Raw genomic sequence first — 19002 nt, forward strand, 5'->3', positions numbered from 1 at the left:
ATTTTTATATCAAAGTTCTTTAAATGAAAAGTTTTCAAAAATACTGCCTCTCTGGTACTTTTCCCCTCTGTTGAAGTCATGCATTGTAGAACTGTAAATGTGACCAGGAAGCGTAGCAGGTGTGAGAGCTGCCCTTCTCTCACAGAATTCTGCTGGAGTGAGAATGATGCAGTCTGAGAAATTAGAATAGGGCAGAGACAGTAGAACATGCTGTTAAATTTATCCTATTTGGCTTTCAGAAAAAGCTGTGAGATGCTTTGTTTGAAAGTTTGCAAAGAAGTATGTATTGAGCAAACAGGCAAGTGAGTAGATGCTGTTCATATTAGCTCCTCAGAATCCTTTTTTTCTGAACAAGCATATTTACCATGTTATCTGGGTACTTTAGGTATTTTGGAACATGATTTTGCTATATGTGACTCATGAAATACTACATGATTAAATATGAGAGACCACAAAACAAAACTTTTAGGACCAGTTTTTATTCTGTTTATGCAGAGGAAATGTGGCATGTGCACTCACAAGTTACCTAATCCGTGTGCATCAACAGGGTGGGTATTTTCTGACACTTCCTAAAAATCTTGGCTGTTGAGGTCTTCAGATTGTTTTCTGTAATATCTACACCTTTAACTGGGAAGTATTTGCCAAAACTAAATTACAGTTACTTTAGTGATTTCAGTAACTTGTCAATTGATGATGAGGGTTGTAGTCTTTATATGGGATGGAATGACAAATAAAAACATCTTAGTAGAGTTTGTTGTATGCTGAAGGTTTTGTTATGCCTTCTATGTTGACTTTTTTTCTGTAAAGTTTTATAATAACAATAGCAAGTTATTGATGAAAATAATGCTTTGCAGAATGTGCCTGTGAGAGAATGTGATTGACTGGTATTTTTTATATTGCTGAATTCCTTGTTTATTAGGCGATGAAGTACAGCCTGGGTGACTGTGGCTGCTTGTTAGATCTGTTATTAATTTTTGGCTGAAATCTTATGACCAGTTATTTGATATTTGCTCAAGTACTACAAATAAATATTACCCAGTAAATATTTCTCTGTAAAATTGAATTACAAACAGGTGAGTAATTTTCTAGGTTAAAAAATAATTTTATCCTCATGGACCTCTTTTTCCTGGAAGTCATCTGGGTTTTAAGTGTCTCTTATTTCTCCATTTTATATCATCTTTCATTTTCTACCTGTGTGGGATGGGTGGCTAGATGTTGTCTTTGGAGTGCGTTAGCAAGCCGAATTGAGCCTCCATCAAAGTGAAGTACCTGAGTATTCCAAATTTCCTCTTGGATATTTGCCTTTCTAGTTCCTGTAGAATGTACACAGTGACTCAGTTTTTCTTTACTGGTTTATTGATTGCTTGCCACTCTCTTTCACAGAGCGGTAGATTTTCAGAGTTTGCTTTGCTGGAAAACATGGCTTATGTTCATTGTGGTGGAATATTGAGGACCAGTAACACATTTCTATCTTCTGCTAGTTATTAAGCTTATTTAAGGTGTCTGCTTGTGTGCAGACATGAGTCTCTTGAAATAGTCACTGCAATTATTTTCAGATGTTCCCTTGGAGAGCCTTTTTTAGTAAGATCAACATAAGTGAAATTGTCATTCTTTCAATAGTATCTACATGAAAGGAAATAATGCTAATCTTTTATGATAGACCTAATAAATTCCTAAGAAAATTTCCAGGCTCTGCTGCTGGCCCCAGGAAAACTAAGCCAGACTAAACTTTCCCAGTGTCCAGCATTTACGTGTAGACCTGTGAGAGAGGGTTAGGTATGTTGTACATACATAATTGTCATTGTCAGCACTGAGTTGTTGTGGGTGCCAAACACTTGTGGACCGCTGGAAATAAAGGTGTCCAGAATTAGTTTATGTTTGATTCCTGTTTTTATTTAAAAAAAAAAAAAAAGGATGTTCTTTCTCGGGCATCTTTATCTTGCATTTAGTAATACTTCACAAGAAAACCATTAGAGTTCATTCCTGAAAGCTCAGAAGTCTTTCTATTGTATAAAAAAGCAGAGTCCAGCTTTTGCTAAAAAGACATGTAATCTCTGAATAAAATAATTAATAATCATAATAATGATTTTGCCTAAATTCTAATAGCAGAATAGTCAGAGCAAAGACAGAAACAAATTAATTCCTGATTTTAATAAACTTTTACTTCAGGACATTGACTGTAATTTTTAGTTGCTTGGGAGCAGGCAATGGATAATCCTAGCTGTTGCCTGCCCCTTGCAAATACTGAGAAATTTTAAGAGTATTTTAGAAATCATTAACATCATTAGTAAACTAAGAAGGGTCAGAGATGGGGCTTTTAACTCCAATGTTTTTCAACTTTCTCTGTTGCTGTACATTGAAAAAAAAGAGAGTTCTGATCATGTTTTTGTGTTTCAGGACTTAAAATGGCAGGAGAAGATTCCTATATTATGGGAGTGTCTGATCCCCAAGTAAGTGGATTTGTGTACATTCAGTACCCTGGTATTCTCTTCTAGGTCTCTGGTTTGGCTTCCTCTCGTATTGTCCTGTCATTTCCTAGGCTTAACAACATGGAGATATAAACACATTCTAGCTATTGGCAGAAATCGGGTTTGGGGAAATCTAGGTTGTTTCCTCTCTAATGTGTTTTCATGTGACCTGTAAAGTGCCTTGCCACTGATGAAATGGGTGAAATGAAAAGGAAAGCTAGGCCTGCTGAAAGAAGCAATTGAAAAAATACTCATTTTTATGCTGTCTGCCCGTGACACTTGCTCTGAAATTTCTTCTGTGGTGGACATTGGACTTTATCTGAGAATAAAGCTCCTTATTCCCTAAAAGGCTCCTTTGTATCCTTTTTTGTGAAATTTGCATTGATATTGATGACTAAAATGTTCCTTCGCTCACACAGATCAGTAGGCCTCGCTCTTCAGAAGCTCTTCCTGATCTCATTAGGTCATTTCATGATTCGTTTGAATTGCGAGAATGGTGCTTGGGTGAAAAACAGATCATTTCTACTCACTTTCATTTTGAAAAAGAAACTATTTTCTCCTTTGTCCTTGCTCCACTTTGGAAGAAGATAAATTTATACTTGACAACAATTACAGTGAGTTAAGACATGTCAGCGTTCAAAAAAAAACCCAAAAACTTTTAACTTGGGTATACTGTTTTCTTTCATTAGAACTTGTAAATATATTTACATAAGGAATATATTCTGATGGGGTTTAATCACAGAAGTGGAAATGAAAACTCACAGGTTCTCAGCAAGGCATTGGGACCATCTAGGGTCAGATTTTTAGAATTTATCTTGTAAGCTCTTTTGAATATATAGTTGTTAGTGAATGTAAGCAAAATGCATGCTTAGAAACTGTGCTGAGCTCAGTGTGGTCTCATGACACTGGTGAAACTTGGTCAGTACTATCAGCTTTTCCAGCAAAAATACAATAGATATAAAAAGTTTACATACTGCACCGGGGTGTTTGCAGTCTCAATATTTGCAGAGAACTTTGAAAGTCTTTGCTTTATGAAATGATGTATATATGTAGTAATGAAGAGTGTATTTTCTTTCAATATAGATGTTTGCAATGGATCAGTTCATGGGAATGAATGCATTATTTAGTAATACAAATTACATCACTTCAGACTTACCACTACGAACAGGTAGGAATCGTTGCTGTTTGTGCTATTGTCCTGCTGTTTCTTCCAGTTTGGGGTTTTTTTGTGAAGTTCTTTTCAGAGTCTTTTTTTGTTTACACTCTTGTATTTCATAGTACTAGGTCCCAAAGTTGTCAGCTAGACTTTTTATTACACCCTTATGCATCTCTTTCTTACCTTCGTGAAACTTTCAACAGTGAAGCAAATCTGATTTTCTTTTGGCTTATACAGAAACTGAAAGTTTCAATTAGTTAAGCTTTGAGTGACCTGCTTTTGTCAATTATTTTGTATTTTTTTTCTAAGTCTGCATCTTCAGTGACCTACATGTTTGTATTGCTAGTTTTCAGAGTGCAACATCAACATTTATTTCTTTTGAACAGTGTTTCATTTGTTGTAAGACTTCTTAAGGTTCTTGTTTTTCACTAATAAAATGTAGAGTATATTCAGCTTCCTGTATAATTCAAATGTGTTTTTCCTTGGTGACTTCTCAGTTTCCTGTAAAGCGGCAGTCTGGTATTAAAAGTACCTGACAATTTCCTGAATAATAACACTAGTTTGAAAGTTCAGAGACAAATTTTGCAACCAACTGCTGAAAACAAGCAAATAGTACTCTGCAGAGGTCTGATACGAAGTTCTTCCAGTATGGTCCTGGAACAGGAATATCAAATAGAAGCATATTATATCGCAGCCAGTATTAGCTGCTTGATCAGCCTTGGTCTGGTTTTGCTTATTAAATTTCTTTATAAGTATTACTTCTTGCTTGAATTTAGAAAACTCTTGTTTCTCCTGTGTAGATGTTCTGTGTTCTATTCTACATAAGTTCTATGCAGAAATAAAAAGTTATTTAAGCATATGAGGTTTTTCTCAATATATTATCTGCAATAATATATCTCCAATATGGCTATTAATGTCTTTTAACATGACAACTTTCTGTTGTTGATTTGTTTGACTCTGTTGTATCGGGATGTAGCTGGTGTATTCTGTATTGCAGGTTGCTTTCTTTTGTTGAAAATGCAAGTCACTTCTGTTTGCAATATTTGATACACTTGACAGCAGTGAAGGTGTGAAGGGTAAAATGAAATAAGCAATTAGCTTTTTACTTCATAGGTAAAATTCCCCCCTAAAGTAACAATAAATGCTGATTTAAAAATAAAAATTAAGGCATGTTTACTGTTACAGTGTTTCCTGGTTTAAACCATACTTCACTTTTCTTGACTGAATAGTAGCAAGGAAGGATCAAGAAACACATATGGTACAGATAATTTTGTTTCAAGATAAAATGTTCTGGTGAGCAAAGGTCTTGGCAAATATGGACAAGCATCCGACAAATTAATGTTGCAATCATTTGTTTGCAGTGTGTTTTTATTAAGGCAGATAAAGTTGTTCAGTAAGATTCATCTGTGTAGGATTTAAAGGGCTTGTTCATTGTATACCAAGGGTTTTTTTTCCACTGTTCTCCCACAGTTTCTGTGGAACAAATAAGGTTATTGGAATTCTGATTTCCCCATAATGATTTCTGCTAAACATACTTTTTAAGCTTAGTCTGTACTCCTCATGCCAGACTCATTACATACAAATTATTCAGATATATAAAACTGATTTTCAGATATCTATGTCCTGTCTAAACGAGAAAACAGCTGTTTTTAAAACGGTATGGGGGAGTCAAGAGTTCACTGAGTTGCGCAGTCTCAGAAAACTCCTACTGGGCTAAGTCTAACTCTATCCTTAATTTGCGAAATTGCTTAGGAAAGGCCTCCTTTTTTAGTGGCACTGCTCTTGTCTACTGCTGCACTATAGGTGGCAAGTTCCCTGTGTGCAAAATGGGATTTAATAAAGGATCGTGGATTTCAGATTATCAAACAAAAAGTTAATCATAAGTTTTAGAAAAGGTTGATTATTTCAATGGCATCTGATGATACCATAGTGACTTTTTTTTCTTGAGTAGTATCACTATAATGCTTACTTCCCCCCCCGTTTGAAACTATGTTGTGTTGTTACTATGGTCTAGCTCTTCAGTTATAAGGTAATATAATAATTTATGTATTAAGCTTTAGTTGTTTACAAGCAGGAACTAATGACTTCTCTCTACACAGCAAGGCCAGTTAAAAATTCATGCAGAATTTTCCAAAAGTACTTCTAGCTGAGATATGGAGAAGGTGAAATAAATGTTGGAAAAAGGATTTTTCTCTAGGGCAGTTGGACGATTTAAACAGAAAGAACCAAAGACGTTAGTTGTTCCTCATGATTTGGTATGGTGCCTACAGCTTGCACTCTGTGTATTCATACCTGCGCAATGTCAGACCTACTCCATTGGCAGGCAGGTTTAATGTATAACTGTAGATTGCAGTGTCATGCCAGCATGGCTGAATTAACAAATAGCTGGGGAATTTGGGGACTTCCTGATGATTGATGTTCTGCTGTTACATTAATATTTACAGTAATAGTAGAAAACCTTTGAGATGTCAGGATGAGGATTTTCTCAATGAGGTTGTCAGCGCTCAAGCGTGTTTGCTCACTTCTTTTTCTATCTCTCATATGTCAGTTTTAAGTAATAATTAGGCTTGGCTATTTTGGCTCTAAAGCTGTAGTAGGTAGTTATGTGGTTCAAGTTCTACATTTACATCTAAATCTAGAAAGAGAAATAGTCTCTGTGTGCCTTTGGTGACAAAAGGATCTATCTGTAACAAATGCCATAACAGTGCAAACTGCAGGACTGAGCTGTGTGTTTAAAACACCACCGGCAGCAAGGGCAGTACGTCCTGAAGTCAGCTGCCTCTGGCTCGTTGGGGAGTATCCTGCCTTTGAGAGTTCGGTACTAATCCTCAGTGGCGTCAGGGATGGAGGGAGCATTATCCACGGCAGGCATTTAGGCAGCGTAAAAGCAGATACGCATCAGTGTGATGTCCACTGTGTAGTGGAGGGACAAAGCGATGCCTTAAATTGGAGAGGAAATGGGCAGAGCTCTGAGTAAAGCGTTTTAAAATTTTAGGTGTTTCTTACCTCCTCCTGCTTATACAAGGCCGTCTACAACCATGTAACATAGCAATCTGTGCCAGTTAGAGAAGGTTTTGGGAACTGGTTAATTGTTTCGGGTTTTAGGGCCTCTGGTCTAGCCAGCTGTTGGCATTAAGGTGTTGTGTTTTTAAGCCTGTGGAGTTGAAGCAGGGCCATCAGCAGCAGCTGAACAGTATTGCCTGGAGGCTGCTAAAATTACATTTTTCTGGTATTTCTTTAACCTCTTCTGCCCAGCCCTGTGTGATGCTTGTTGTTGAGAAATGAGAAAAGCATAGAGGGGAAAAAGAAGGCACTAAGAAAAAACTTTACTTCATATTTTTTCAGAGAGAGGTAATGTTAGAGATTCAAGGAAGCTTCACCATCATTAAAAACTAGATGAGCATTCATTTTCCCTGTCCCATAGCAGTGGCCCTAATCCTCAGAAGCATGAGCAGACTTGCATAATGCTTCTGGTGGTGTTTCTAGATCTTCTGTGCTTGTATTTTGAAGAGTGAACTGAGGGAAGAGAGAGGTTAAGCAGAGCCTGTGTGCTGCTTGCTTTAAACATCGTCCTCTGAACTGAGATGAACAGAGCGGATATGCAGAGAGTGTGGCTGTGCAGGTGAATCCCTGAGGGGGGGACGTACAAATGCTACGACAGGCCTTCTGGAAGGATAGTCTTGAGTTTTTAACAACAAGGTACCACTGCCAGGATGCACACAAGAGGGTTGGTATTCGATTTAACAATCAAAACCTAGATGCTATGAGCATTTTCATCCATGTCCACCAAGCAAAAGAGCACACAAGTAATGACAGAGGTGAGAGGCCTGTTCGGAGGGACCCACTAGCAGAGAGGAGGTGAGGGGGGGACTTGACCACAGCTGGTTGCAGGTTAAATTGAATGGCTTTAGGTACTAGGTAAGCTGTTAGATAAAGGACCCCACTAGTCCTGTGGCGCTGCCAGGCTTGCAGGCATATCCTGCCAACCTCACAGACCCCTTTTTTCTTGACTTTGCTATGATGGGAAGAAGGAACCAAGAGGGAGCCTAAGATGGGTGCTCCTTTGGGAAGTGTGTGCAGGGTGAGGCCTCTCAAGATGAAGAAAAAAAACGTAAGTGGTGGGAGTGTCAAGATGCAGGAGGGCCTCTGACTCAGGCAGGAAGGAAAATGAAGAAATGTAGCAGTTGAAGAAGATGTGGGGAAGTGGGACTGTGACTCAGGCTGGAGGGGAGGCAGTGGGATGCGAATCAGTCTGTGGCGACCGGGGCGAGAAGACAGAAAAGGAAGCACTGAAGCATAGCCAGGATGTGGCAGTCTGCACCAAACCCCCTCCAGGCTGGAGGACTGCATGTTTTAGCGGCAGTTCTTAGCCCTCCTGACTGCAGCAGTGCCAGGCAAATCGTGAGGAGTGCTCATGTTAAAAATTGGCTCTTGGCAACCGTCTAGAGGCCAGCTCCATGACAGTATGCCACTTCAGCATCTCTGTGGGGCAAAAGTAGAACTGAAGCTATGCATTAAGTAGCGTTCCTTCTTGTGGTTGTTTAACACCTAAAAGGGGGTTGCTCATTAAAAAAGAACTTGAAGCAAGCAACTTTCCAACCTAGAACAGAAGTACAAAAGATCGTCACAAATTTTCTCATTATTAGTTCCTCTTAGAAGCTGTACATCTTCAGGTTGCTGCTCTCTGCTTAGACCAGACATGCCTACTAATAGAAACTAAATATTAAAAACTTCCCTGTGCAAAACACTAAACATCTTTTCTTTTCCCCACAGGAAAGGATGAGAGAGAGAAAGAAGGAACCACACATAGCCAATGTTAGGCTGTCTGTCTAATGTACTTCTGGAAAGTATTCAGAGTTTAGTTAAGACAGCTGTATGAGACCTTTCACTAAATAAAATCCTTTTTGTAGTCAAAATAATATTCCATTTATGCTTGGAAGTTACCTTGAATATTGCTGCTTTATTTTTAAATAGCATTTCAGATGTAATTAAGTGCCTTCTCTGTACTCTTACATGGATCTGGTTCAGATGCTATACCAGAGAATTAGTCATTGTAAAAAAGAAAATGTTTAGTCACAAACCCCAAATTTTAAAATAAGACCTCACAAAACTTTGTTTTAAGTACATTGGTATATTATTTATATAATCTGGATTAATGATAACAGACGTCTGATTTGCCTTTGTACATTTACACTGCACCTTTTTTGCACTTTCTGAGTATTAGTATGTAAGATATCTTGATTTTTTGTATCAGTGTATTTGTATGTTTTTTATAAGCTTTTTTCCAAGGGAGCATAAGAACCACAGTCCTACATTTTCACAAGGGCCATGCAAGGTGAAACTTTCAGCAGTATGAAGAATTTCCCTTGAGCTTTCCAATATGCCAGTACAGTGTATATCCCGCTCAGGAGTTTGAATTTCCTGATGCTGAGGAGAAGTTGGAATCTGGGTCTGCTGCATCCTGGGGAACTGCTGCAGCCACTTAGCTGTTGGATAAAAGAGTGCTTCCTTTTCTGGCTAATGTTTAAGAGAAAGCAATAGTATTTTGTGCCAATACTAATCCAATGTATATGCCTTGAAAACGAACTCCTAAGGGGAGAACAGCCAAAGAACAAGTACTTGGCAGATCCTGACCTGGAGGCTTGGTTGAAAGTTGAACTACATAGTTGCAATTTAGGTGCATTATTTCTGCCAGTGCCCAGAAGATGAAACACCTCTGGATTGTTAAATTATAAAATTTTAGATGCCCAAAGCATGAGGAGAGTTGCAGTTCTGTGTACAGAGGTCTTAAATTTAAGTGCCGATACAATGCTTAAACCCAGCTCGACTCATCTTGACTTCATGTTACAGGCAAAAACTGAAACGTAACACCACACCAAAGCTCAATACTACTCTATGCCTTTCAAAGTTTCTGAAGTCCAAACTGTTTTTCATGCTTTCTAATGTAAGGTGATGTGTATATGGTCTTCAGGCAATTGTTTTGCGTGATTTAATATTTTAATTGTAGCACTGTTTACTTCTTCACAGGAAGAGCTTTGGACTTGGGAAATAAATGATCTTTATATGTGAAATTATTGTGACTGGCATTTGCGATATAACTTTGGCACTTGGTTGCTGAGTCAGCTAACTTCAGCAGCAAATTGCTAATTCCATCTGTTAGCATAGTTATCAAATCTTTCAGTTTCAGAGAAGCCTGTTGAGTTAAGACCTGTGCTGAGTAAAGACATGAAGGTCTGTTTTATTAAAGTGAAGTTGTGTTGTGGAGCTGAGAAAGATGCATGTAGTCATACTACAAACTGTAAATTAATGAGTCCTCTGACATTTTTAATTATCAATGAACATTAGGCCTATTGACAAACTAAAGGTGAGGCAGGTATGTAGTTCTGTGCTGAAGCCAATTACTAGCTAGTTGAGGTAGCTGGATGGTGTGGTACTTGCACATAGTGCAATTGTTGGAAGGCAGATCACACCTGGATGTTGGCAGGGCACAGTATGCTTTATATGCTTGCAGGCTCTGCCACATAGCTATGGCTTGTCTGCTTTGGAGGTTTCACGTGTCCCAGGAAGCTTGCTTGATGCCTTAGCATTAATACCTTTAATAGAGTATAAGTGATGATACATAATTCCAACAGGAATAAAGCTGGCAAAATAGGTATTCACAGTAGGTATTCACAGTGAGACTTGTCGTTTGGGATCTGCTTTGATAACGGTTGAATTTTTAGCATTGAAATCCAAATCTTCTTCTCTGTTTAGCAAAAGGGATGGAAGAAATCATACCTCTCAGAACTGTCATTTTCAGAGTGGCTTGCATTTTAAGAGGTATTTCACAGCCATCCAACGAGAGAGCTTTCCTTCTCGATGTAAATAATGTAAACGGTTAGAGTTGGAGCTAAGCTTTAGTCAGGTGATGAATTCCTAACTCTGGTGGCACCGAGTTCTCATTGGATTTAGGGCCTGCTCAAAGGCAATTTAAACTGTTGAATTTTGAATGAGGTTTATGGTATGAAGTTAGCCACCGTTCAGGGAGCGATGCAAGACTGAAAGCTTGTTTAAGGAAGCCTTCTTTGAAAGACACAGATAGAATTTTAGTGGAACATAATCATACGTATTGGCATCATGCTTAAAGATGGATCTCATTATGGAGTCTACATCTGTAGTCAAATAGAGTGTGTTCAGTGTTTTTAGAGGCACAGCAGAACAGTATATTTAAGAGTGTACCTGGAATTATTAAAAGAATGTAAATTGTTTAGTCTCCTCAATTCCAGGGTTTTTTTTGAAAGCAGTTCTGACTGTTGGGGCATGTTGAGACAGCTTAAATTCCTCCTATATTCCCATACCTCAGAGCTTCCCATTGGCTATCTCGAGACGTTCAAAAGCACCTATTCAGTAGGAAGCCCTAGAGCCAAAAGCTTATGCGTATAGTCTTTAGAGCCCAAGGGGGTTAAATACAAAAGTTAACCTTAGCTCAGGAAGGCCAGGCTGCTTGTCAGTGGCAAGGGGAGGATCCTGTTCTTACTCACCCTTGCGAGTCTTAACTGAGTGATCAGAGTTGCCCATTTAGGCCCTCGGAGCTAAAATTAACTTTTTTGAGTTAGTCTTTCCCTTCTTAATCCTCTAATCTTTGTGAACTGCTAAGTGATTAAATTATTTATTAAAATGTAAGTTCTGAAGATGTTTAGGTGCTCTCAGAAATTTTATCTCAAGACATGCAAGGACATAAATTTTACCCCTGCAATGTACATGTTATTGTAATAGGAATATAATTTCTATTATGACTTTTTCTTTCTTTATGTTAGCAGATGGACCATATCTTCAAATCATAGAACAGCCAAAACAGGTAAGAACAACACTACATTTTGAAAATTCTTAAGGTAGCTATGTCACTATATTCATCTTTGAATAAAATTATGACTTAAGATGGGGAAGAAAGTATTGAAGAGGTTGAACTCTCATAACAAATGTGGCACTTAACCATAAGCAGTTTTTCCTCTCACTTTTGTAGTTACATCGTTTCCTGTTTTGCTCTGTTTTCATCTTTGTGCCTCTCTGAAAGTGTCATAAGACAAAAATCGGGGGGGGGAACGTTAAAAAAAAAAAATCTTGCTAAGTATAAACTGTTCATCTTAGAAGTGACTCTTAACAGTACCCTGGTATTTTGAAACATAAATGATTAGACCAAGCATGGAAGATTGTTAGAGTTTGTTTCGTGTTTCTTGAAACACATGAAAGAAAGAATGAAAATATTTCCTTCTGTTCCCAAGTTACAGGAACTTTTGACTTCTGCTTTGTCATCGTAAAGAAATTCTGTTGTCCTTTGAGATTCCTTTCATCACAGTTGGCTGTTTTGAATAACCCAAGGAAAATGAAGATAAATGCAACTTTTTTGGTGACTGTGTAGCAAACACGGTTCTCTGACAGTATGCAAGTCATCCCAATACACTGGTTAGTTTTCGTGCAACTGATGTACAAAGTAATTGCTGGGTGAAGATCACCCTCAAGTATGCCAGGGTATTGGTTCCCCTTCAGCTGGTGGCATCAGCAATTACAAGTATTCCTCCTTAAGCTATTATGGTATGGAGACTCCTTTCCTGCCTCTCCCAATTAGTTGCATAAAATCTTGCCTTACGGAGCTGTTAAGAAGATGGGGGAAGAGGGTGACTAAAAGCTGTCCCATCCCCTTCTTGATCTTCTGCAGAAGCATGCTGCAACTCAGTCTTCCTGGTAGGAGGCAGTAGGGAATATTTGTTTCAGATACACTGAAGACATTTTTGTACTTGAGCATCCCTCCAGGAATAGGGACAATTCAGTGGTCATAGGTGAAACAGCATTGTACTGTAAGCTCTTGGAAGAATATGCTGCCTCTTCCTTGTTTTAGTTCATCCCAAATCAGGCTGTGTCTTTGTGTGGTGCAGCCTACAGTGTGCAGTACCTGAGGAGAAACCATTGCTTCCATGCATGACTTCTCAGCATGTAAGTGGAGTGGCAAGCTGGGCAATGGTTTGTAACAGGGTGATGAGAGTGATCCATCAGCAGAGTGCTGTGCTTTTGATCATTTTTGGAGCAAAGAGACAGCTGGGGGGAGTAATACTGTACGTGTGAAAACTTACCTAGGATGGCAAGGGCAATAGACTGGGGAAGGCCACACAGGTGACTGCTGGATCTGTAGGATCAAAGGCATGGAGGTGAAGAGAGACTGGGTGATCTCATGCATCATGACTGCAGATGTTGCATTGCCTTTTGGAAAATTGGAGTTCAAGCTCATCATAGCTGGGCACTTCACTTGCAATATACTCAGTCACTCAGTTCACTATAGGAAGGCAAATACGTGCTTAATGGTGAATTACATTGTTTGGTCAGTATCTGAATAAAAGTCAGATCTTTACATCTGCCTGGGAGACAAGTTCTTAAACTGAAAAGGCTTTAGTGAGACAGGTATTGAAGCTAATGATTACTGAGTAATTTTTGAACCATGTTGTTCACGGTCAGCTAATATAGACTTTGAATTCAGAGTTGTCTACTCTTAGAAAGAAGATGAATGATTCTTCATGAAGGATACAACACTAACTGGTGCTGTTTGGACAGACACTGGGAGCTCTATATAAGACAGGGATTTTGCCTGAAATTGCAGGGCTGGGGAGTAGATCTGAAAGTATTCAAAGTTGCGGGCCACATGAAATAATACAGTTAAAATAATATAGTTAAAATTAAGCGTTACCAAATACATTTGCTTAAGAGTTGCATCTTTTGTGCCTTATAGAATACCCTGTAAAGTAAAGGGGATGTGATTTCCTATAAATAAAAATGGAATAAATGGACAGCTGTACTCCAGAGTGGTTGCTAATATCCTGCAGTTCCCTAAAGTAGATTCAGACATGTAGTTATGTACCTGAGATGAAAACCCAGCCATTCAAAGTACCCTGAAGCTTTTGTGCTGTTTCTGGACTCCGCTCAGAAATACAGTTTTCACATGCTCTTCCCAGAAGGAAGAACCATTTCTGTTTCATCCCTGTTCTTTTCTTTATGATGCTTTGGACTTCCTTGATTATTAATTGGCATCAATTCTCTCTACCTAGCAGCAATCATGGGAGAGCGTATTTGCTCTTGCATTCTCTATCTTTTAATTTTTATCTTGTTTTGACAGTATAAATAGATCTCTGCTTCAAAATATCTTCACTTACTGAAAGAAAAATTTCAGGTTGCTGCTGTGTGTTAAGAGTGAGAATAGAACAGTTTCTCCAGGGTTGCAGTTCAGTGGTGCTTTGTTAACCAACACACACACAGCATTTCAGGAATGAACAGTTGTAACTTTTCTGTTTGTGGGCTGTTTGAGCAAGTTGTATGTGCGTACACGCACTCGTGTGTGCATGCGTGTGCTATTTGTCTCTAGATTTTTTTCTAAAAAGCTTTCAAGTTTCTTTTCCTTTGTTTCCACAGAGGGGATTTCGTTTCCGATACGTATGCGAAGGGCCTTCACATGGTGGACTTCCTGGTGCTTCTAGTGAAAAGAACAAAAAATCATACCCTCAGGTCAAAGTACGTACATAAATCATTAATTTTGCAAACTGAATGCAAGTGTCATATGTATGTGTATAGGACCTTACTGTGTATCAACATGAATTTGTATGAAATTACTCAAGACTGACTGCATTTCAGTCCCAACTTTCAAAATGTAATTGATTTTGACAAGGAAGTTGTCTTCAGATTTGTGGAGTTATTTTGGCACCATATTTATCTGCCAGTAGTTGAGCAGTAAAGCTTTCCTGCACCTACCACCTCACTGCCCTTGTGCACACTAATGGAACTCTTCTTTAAGGTGCAGTTTTAGCATAAATCAAGGCCTGAGCTGCTCAGTTACTCCATCCACTTCTAGCATACTGCAAAGCATGAGTCTGGTTCCACTTTGCTCTAAGATGCTATTTACCAAGTTTTCCTTCTTTTTCTGTTCATGTTACTCCTTATTCAAGATCTCTAGGATACTAAGTTTTTAAGGACTTAATGCCTTTAAAATCAATGGAAAACTTCTCATTTTCATAGGAGCAGCATTATGTTCAGGTGTTTGCTGAATGTTTTTGGAGGCTTTTTTTCTCTGTAAAAAATTCAAGGATGCTAATCAAAGAAACATTCTGTGCTAGCACAATATAAAGATTGTAACAGTGGCTGGAGGAGCCTGACTCTGTGCGGCGCCAGCAGCTCAACAGCACCAGGAGGCTGGCAGCCTTCCTGCAGCAGTTAAGGTCTTGTGAAGCAGTGTCTGGTATACCTGGCAGCCACTCTCCCAGTGGCACACGTGCCACTGGGAGATGATGGCAGGGATTGTGCCCCACAAAATTCCCAAGCTTTTAACTTCTGTGCAGCACCATTATTAAAAAAAAAACTGACAGCATTGAGGTCCCAGCTGTGTTCAGTTTTGGGCGCCTCACTACAAGAAGGACATTGGGTTATTGGAGTGTGTCCAGAGAAGGGCAATGAAACTGGTGAAGGGTCTGGAGAACAAGTCTTAATGAGAGGCAGCTGAGGGAACTGGGGCTGTTTAGTCTGGAGAAGAGGAGGCTGAGGGGAAACCTTATCGCTTTCTACAGCTGTGTGAAAGGGGATTGTGGTGAGGTGGGTGTTGGTTTCTTCTCCCAAGTAACTAGTGATAGGATGAGAGGAAATGGCCTCAAGTTGCGCCAGGGGAGGTTTAGACTGGATATTAGGAAAAATTTCTTCACTGAGAGAGCAGTCAAGCATTGGAACAGGCTGCCCAGGGAGGTGGTGGAGTCACCATCACTGGAAGTGTTCAAAAAACATGGCGCTTCAGGACATGGTTTAGTGGGCATAGTGGTGTTGGGTTGATGGTTGGACTTGATCTTAAAGGTCTTTTCCAACCTTAATGATTCTGTGATTAATCATTCTAGGATTAGAGAAGAACTGTCTTTGCGTATGGTTCTTGCAGCAAGTTCTTTTTTTGTGGAAGTGAGGAAAAGATACACTGTGTCTTTTCACTGTTTCTTTAATGACAGTTTTAGTCTTGGTGTTGCATTACCTCTTTCAACTACTGCAGAGAAGAGGAGGCTGAGGGGAAACCTTATCGCTTTCTACAGCTGTGTGAAAGGGGATTGTGGTGAGGTGGGTGTTGGTTTCTTCTCCCAAGTAACTAGTGATAGGATGAGAGGAAATGGCCTCAAGTTGCGCCAGGGGAGGTTTAGACTGGATATTAGGAAAAATTTCTTCACTGAGAGAGCAGTCAAGCATTGGAACAGGCTGCCCAGGGAGGTGGTGGAGTCACCATCACTGGAAGTGTTCAAAAAACATGGCGCTTCAGGACATGGTTTAGTGGGCATAGTGGTGTTGGGTTGATGGTTGGACTTGATCTTAAAGGTCTTTTCCAACCTTAATGATTCTGTGATTAATCATTCTAGGATTAGAGAAGAACTGTCTTTGCGTATGGTTCTTGCAGCAAGTTCTTTTTTTGTGGAAGTGAGGAAAAGATACACTGTGTCTTTTCACTGTTTCTTTAATGACAGTTTTAGTCTTGGTGTTGCATTACCTCTTTCAACTACTGCACTAGAGATTGTCTCATGAGGAGCAGGGTTAATGTATTTTAATTCTGGTGTTATCTCTTACTCTCTCCTTTCTGGGGAGAGAAGAGGAGGGAAGAGTGGCAAGCAGTCAGCCTCTGTTTTGGTGTGTGCCACTTCTCAGCCTTTTCCACAGTATGCGTGTAGTTCTTCTGCAGTTCTTGAGAAAGGCTGGAGTTTGGAACAGTTGCATCTCCATGATGAATCAGTATGAGCATGACTCAATGGAAAACAGTCAGCATTGGCTGAGATAGCCTAGGGTGTTAGTCTTGCGAATTGAGAAGAGGCTGGGAAAGCTAATTTCATATAGCCTTGCAAAACTCCTGTGAAAAATTACTAGCTCAGGCAAAGGATCTACTTGCTTTTCCCTTTCCTATTGTGATGGTAATGATGAACCAATGAATGAAATTTCACTGGTATGTTCAGATACAAAATAGTTTACCTCAGCTGAGCCAGATCTTTGGATTCCAATCCAATCAATATTCCGAAAAAAAACCCAAACAAATTATACTTTATAAAGGTGTGATGAGTTGCACAATAGCATGACAGAGAGATATGTAATGAGGAGCTATACATGAAATCGAATTTCTCCATGAGTAAACTAGAAAGCAAAATGTTCTTTGGCATTCCATCAAACCTTTTGCTTTCATTGATCATCAGATTTTAATTTCATTTAAGGCTTACGTGCACACACACACACACGTTTGTGTCGCTTCCCCTCCCTCCCTCCCTCTTGTCCTACTGTGTGCATCTAGTTTTTTTCTGGTACAAATCCCCACATGGCAACACCTGCTGGGAGAGGCTGGCAAGGGAACACAACAAGTAAATTCCTTAAGGCCGTTGCTTGTTAGTGCCTGTTCTTGATTCAAGTGGTGCCAGTAAAGACAGAAGTTGTTTCACACCTTTTCCTGTAAGTCTCTTCTGTGTTTTGTCAAAGGGTGCTCACCTTGTCATAACTGAGGTGAGCACAATTGAAAATTGCTATTTTTTGTTGCGTTGGGTTTTTTCTGTTTTGTTTGTGGGGTGTTTTTTTTTTTCACTCTTGTGCCAAGGCTTTCACACTGAACTCCACTAGTTGATCACAGTGCTGCGAAAGGACAGTAATGTGAGCTTTGGCTGTGTAAAAAAGAGTTTTTGTGACAGATCTTTAAATCTTGGCCATGATATGGTCAGTGCAGCTGACATTGGGACCTCTCTTCTGCCTGGTCAACTCTGCACAGAAAGCTGATGTAAGTTACCAGTAGCTACCCTGGGATGTCCTGAAAATAGACATCTTCAGTACACAAAAAAGCATTGCAGTTTCCCTACTCCCTTTTCGTATGATTATGTATTGAAGGCCAAAAGAAAACACGTTATCTGACCTCTTGCATAATGTGGACTGTTCAACTTCACCCCCTTTTTTTTTCTCCTATACCTAGTCCCTAACTTGTAGCTGAGCTGGAACACATCAAGATGTGTCATTCATTTAAAGGCTGGAATGCTGAAGACTTTGCTAATGTTTTCAATCAAGAGATTTTGGTAGTTAATTACTTATTTAACCACCTCCTGTATAGCATATTTGGAGATGGTATAGGTCAGGAGTTAGTGTGGCAGTTCTGCAGTATCAGTCTTTACACATCTGCACTGGCCAGAAAGGTGGAATTGGTTTAAAACCTCTTGTTTTTAACAGCACAGTCATAACAAATGGAGTCTAGATAACAGTAGTATTTTTCTATAATATGAAAATGGGAATAATTAATCTTTATGTTTTATGAAATTATATTCCTTTGTTTAACACTGTCTTTGCTAACAGTAACCCCAATGTCATGTACAAAACATCTTACATTTTCAGAGGATTTTATATAATTTTGCATGTAGTTATGGAGAGCAGAGAAGTTGTAGATACTGAACGTGTTATAATGAAGTTGCATTTCATGACAAGTTTCATGATTACGGTAGAAAGCTACTTAAAATTCTTCATTTAAATTTTGTTTTCATCTGCTTAGTGTAAGTAACACAACGCTGGAAAATTTTACTGTCTACAACAGTTGAAATCAAAGCTCCTGAGCTCCTTATTCATCATTAGCTTTTTGTCCAGGAGAAAAAACAATCAATAGTATAAGAAGAAAGAATAAAACTAGATTGTCTAATATTATCACCAGCTTACTTAACTATCTACATTTTTTATTCATAGTTTGGTTTTATGTAGTTGAAAAACTTTGAGAAAACTTGCACAGAAAATTTCCACTGGCCTCCTCACATATTTACCATGTGTGTCCTTATCTTGCATACTGATGTTAGTGTAGGCATATTCATGTTTTACACTGAAGTACTTGATCCAGTTTTGGGTGTGAAAAGAATTTGCTGAAAATAGCGGTGTGAAAGAAATGTCCTGAATTTTCATCTCCTTGGGGGCAAATCTACGTGGGTGGCTGCAAACTCAAGTTTCCTATTCTCAGTGAGCTGGATGTAAATCAGCTCCAGCCCAGAGACTGAGTAACGATTGCTCAGAGGTGTGCCCAAGCTAATGAGCACCATCTCTCTGCCAAGGAGTTTGGACATTGTGCAGTTCAGCTTGCGAATTGAAGCTGCATACCAGCTAGGCAGCCCTGAACCCAGCCACCTGAACAGGAGAACTGCCCGTCTAGTCACGTCCTGGGGCTATCCTAAATTACACCTGGATTTGCAGATAAGCGTTCTTATTGAAATTGGGGGTTTCAGCACATACTTCAAGTTCAGGAGGGGAATTTATGGAAAATTAGTTAAGTTACTTTGTTGATGACCCTTCTTGGTGAAGAAAGGAGCAGCATACTTGCTCCACACACACCCCCACACCCCG

The 19002-nt window shown here is 39.2% G+C and overlaps 1 protein-coding gene across 1 annotated transcript in view; it reads left to right on the forward strand.

Annotated features, from left to right (window-relative positions):
- The first annotated feature begins 2405 nt into the window (after nt 1–2405).
- NFKB1 (nuclear factor of kappa light polypeptide gene enhancer in B-cells 1) overlaps nt 2406–19002 on the forward strand; it is a 47966-nt gene continuing 31369 nt past the window's right edge. Inside the window, exons 1-4 of the mRNA XM_010287999.1 lie at nt 2406–2450; nt 3552–3636; nt 11421–11461; nt 14059–14157. Coding sequence (XP_010286301.1) covers nt 2406–2450; nt 3552–3636; nt 11421–11461; nt 14059–14157 — 270 coding nt within the window. The remainder of the gene's footprint in view (nt 2451–3551; nt 3637–11420; nt 11462–14058; nt 14158–19002) is intronic.

This window comes from Phaethon lepturus, unplaced genomic scaffold (genome assembly GCF_000687285.1).
Source record: "Phaethon lepturus isolate BGI_N335 unplaced genomic scaffold, ASM68728v1 scaffold695, whole genome shotgun sequence".
NCBI lineage: Eukaryota > Metazoa > Chordata > Aves > Phaethontiformes > Phaethontidae > Phaethon > Phaethon lepturus.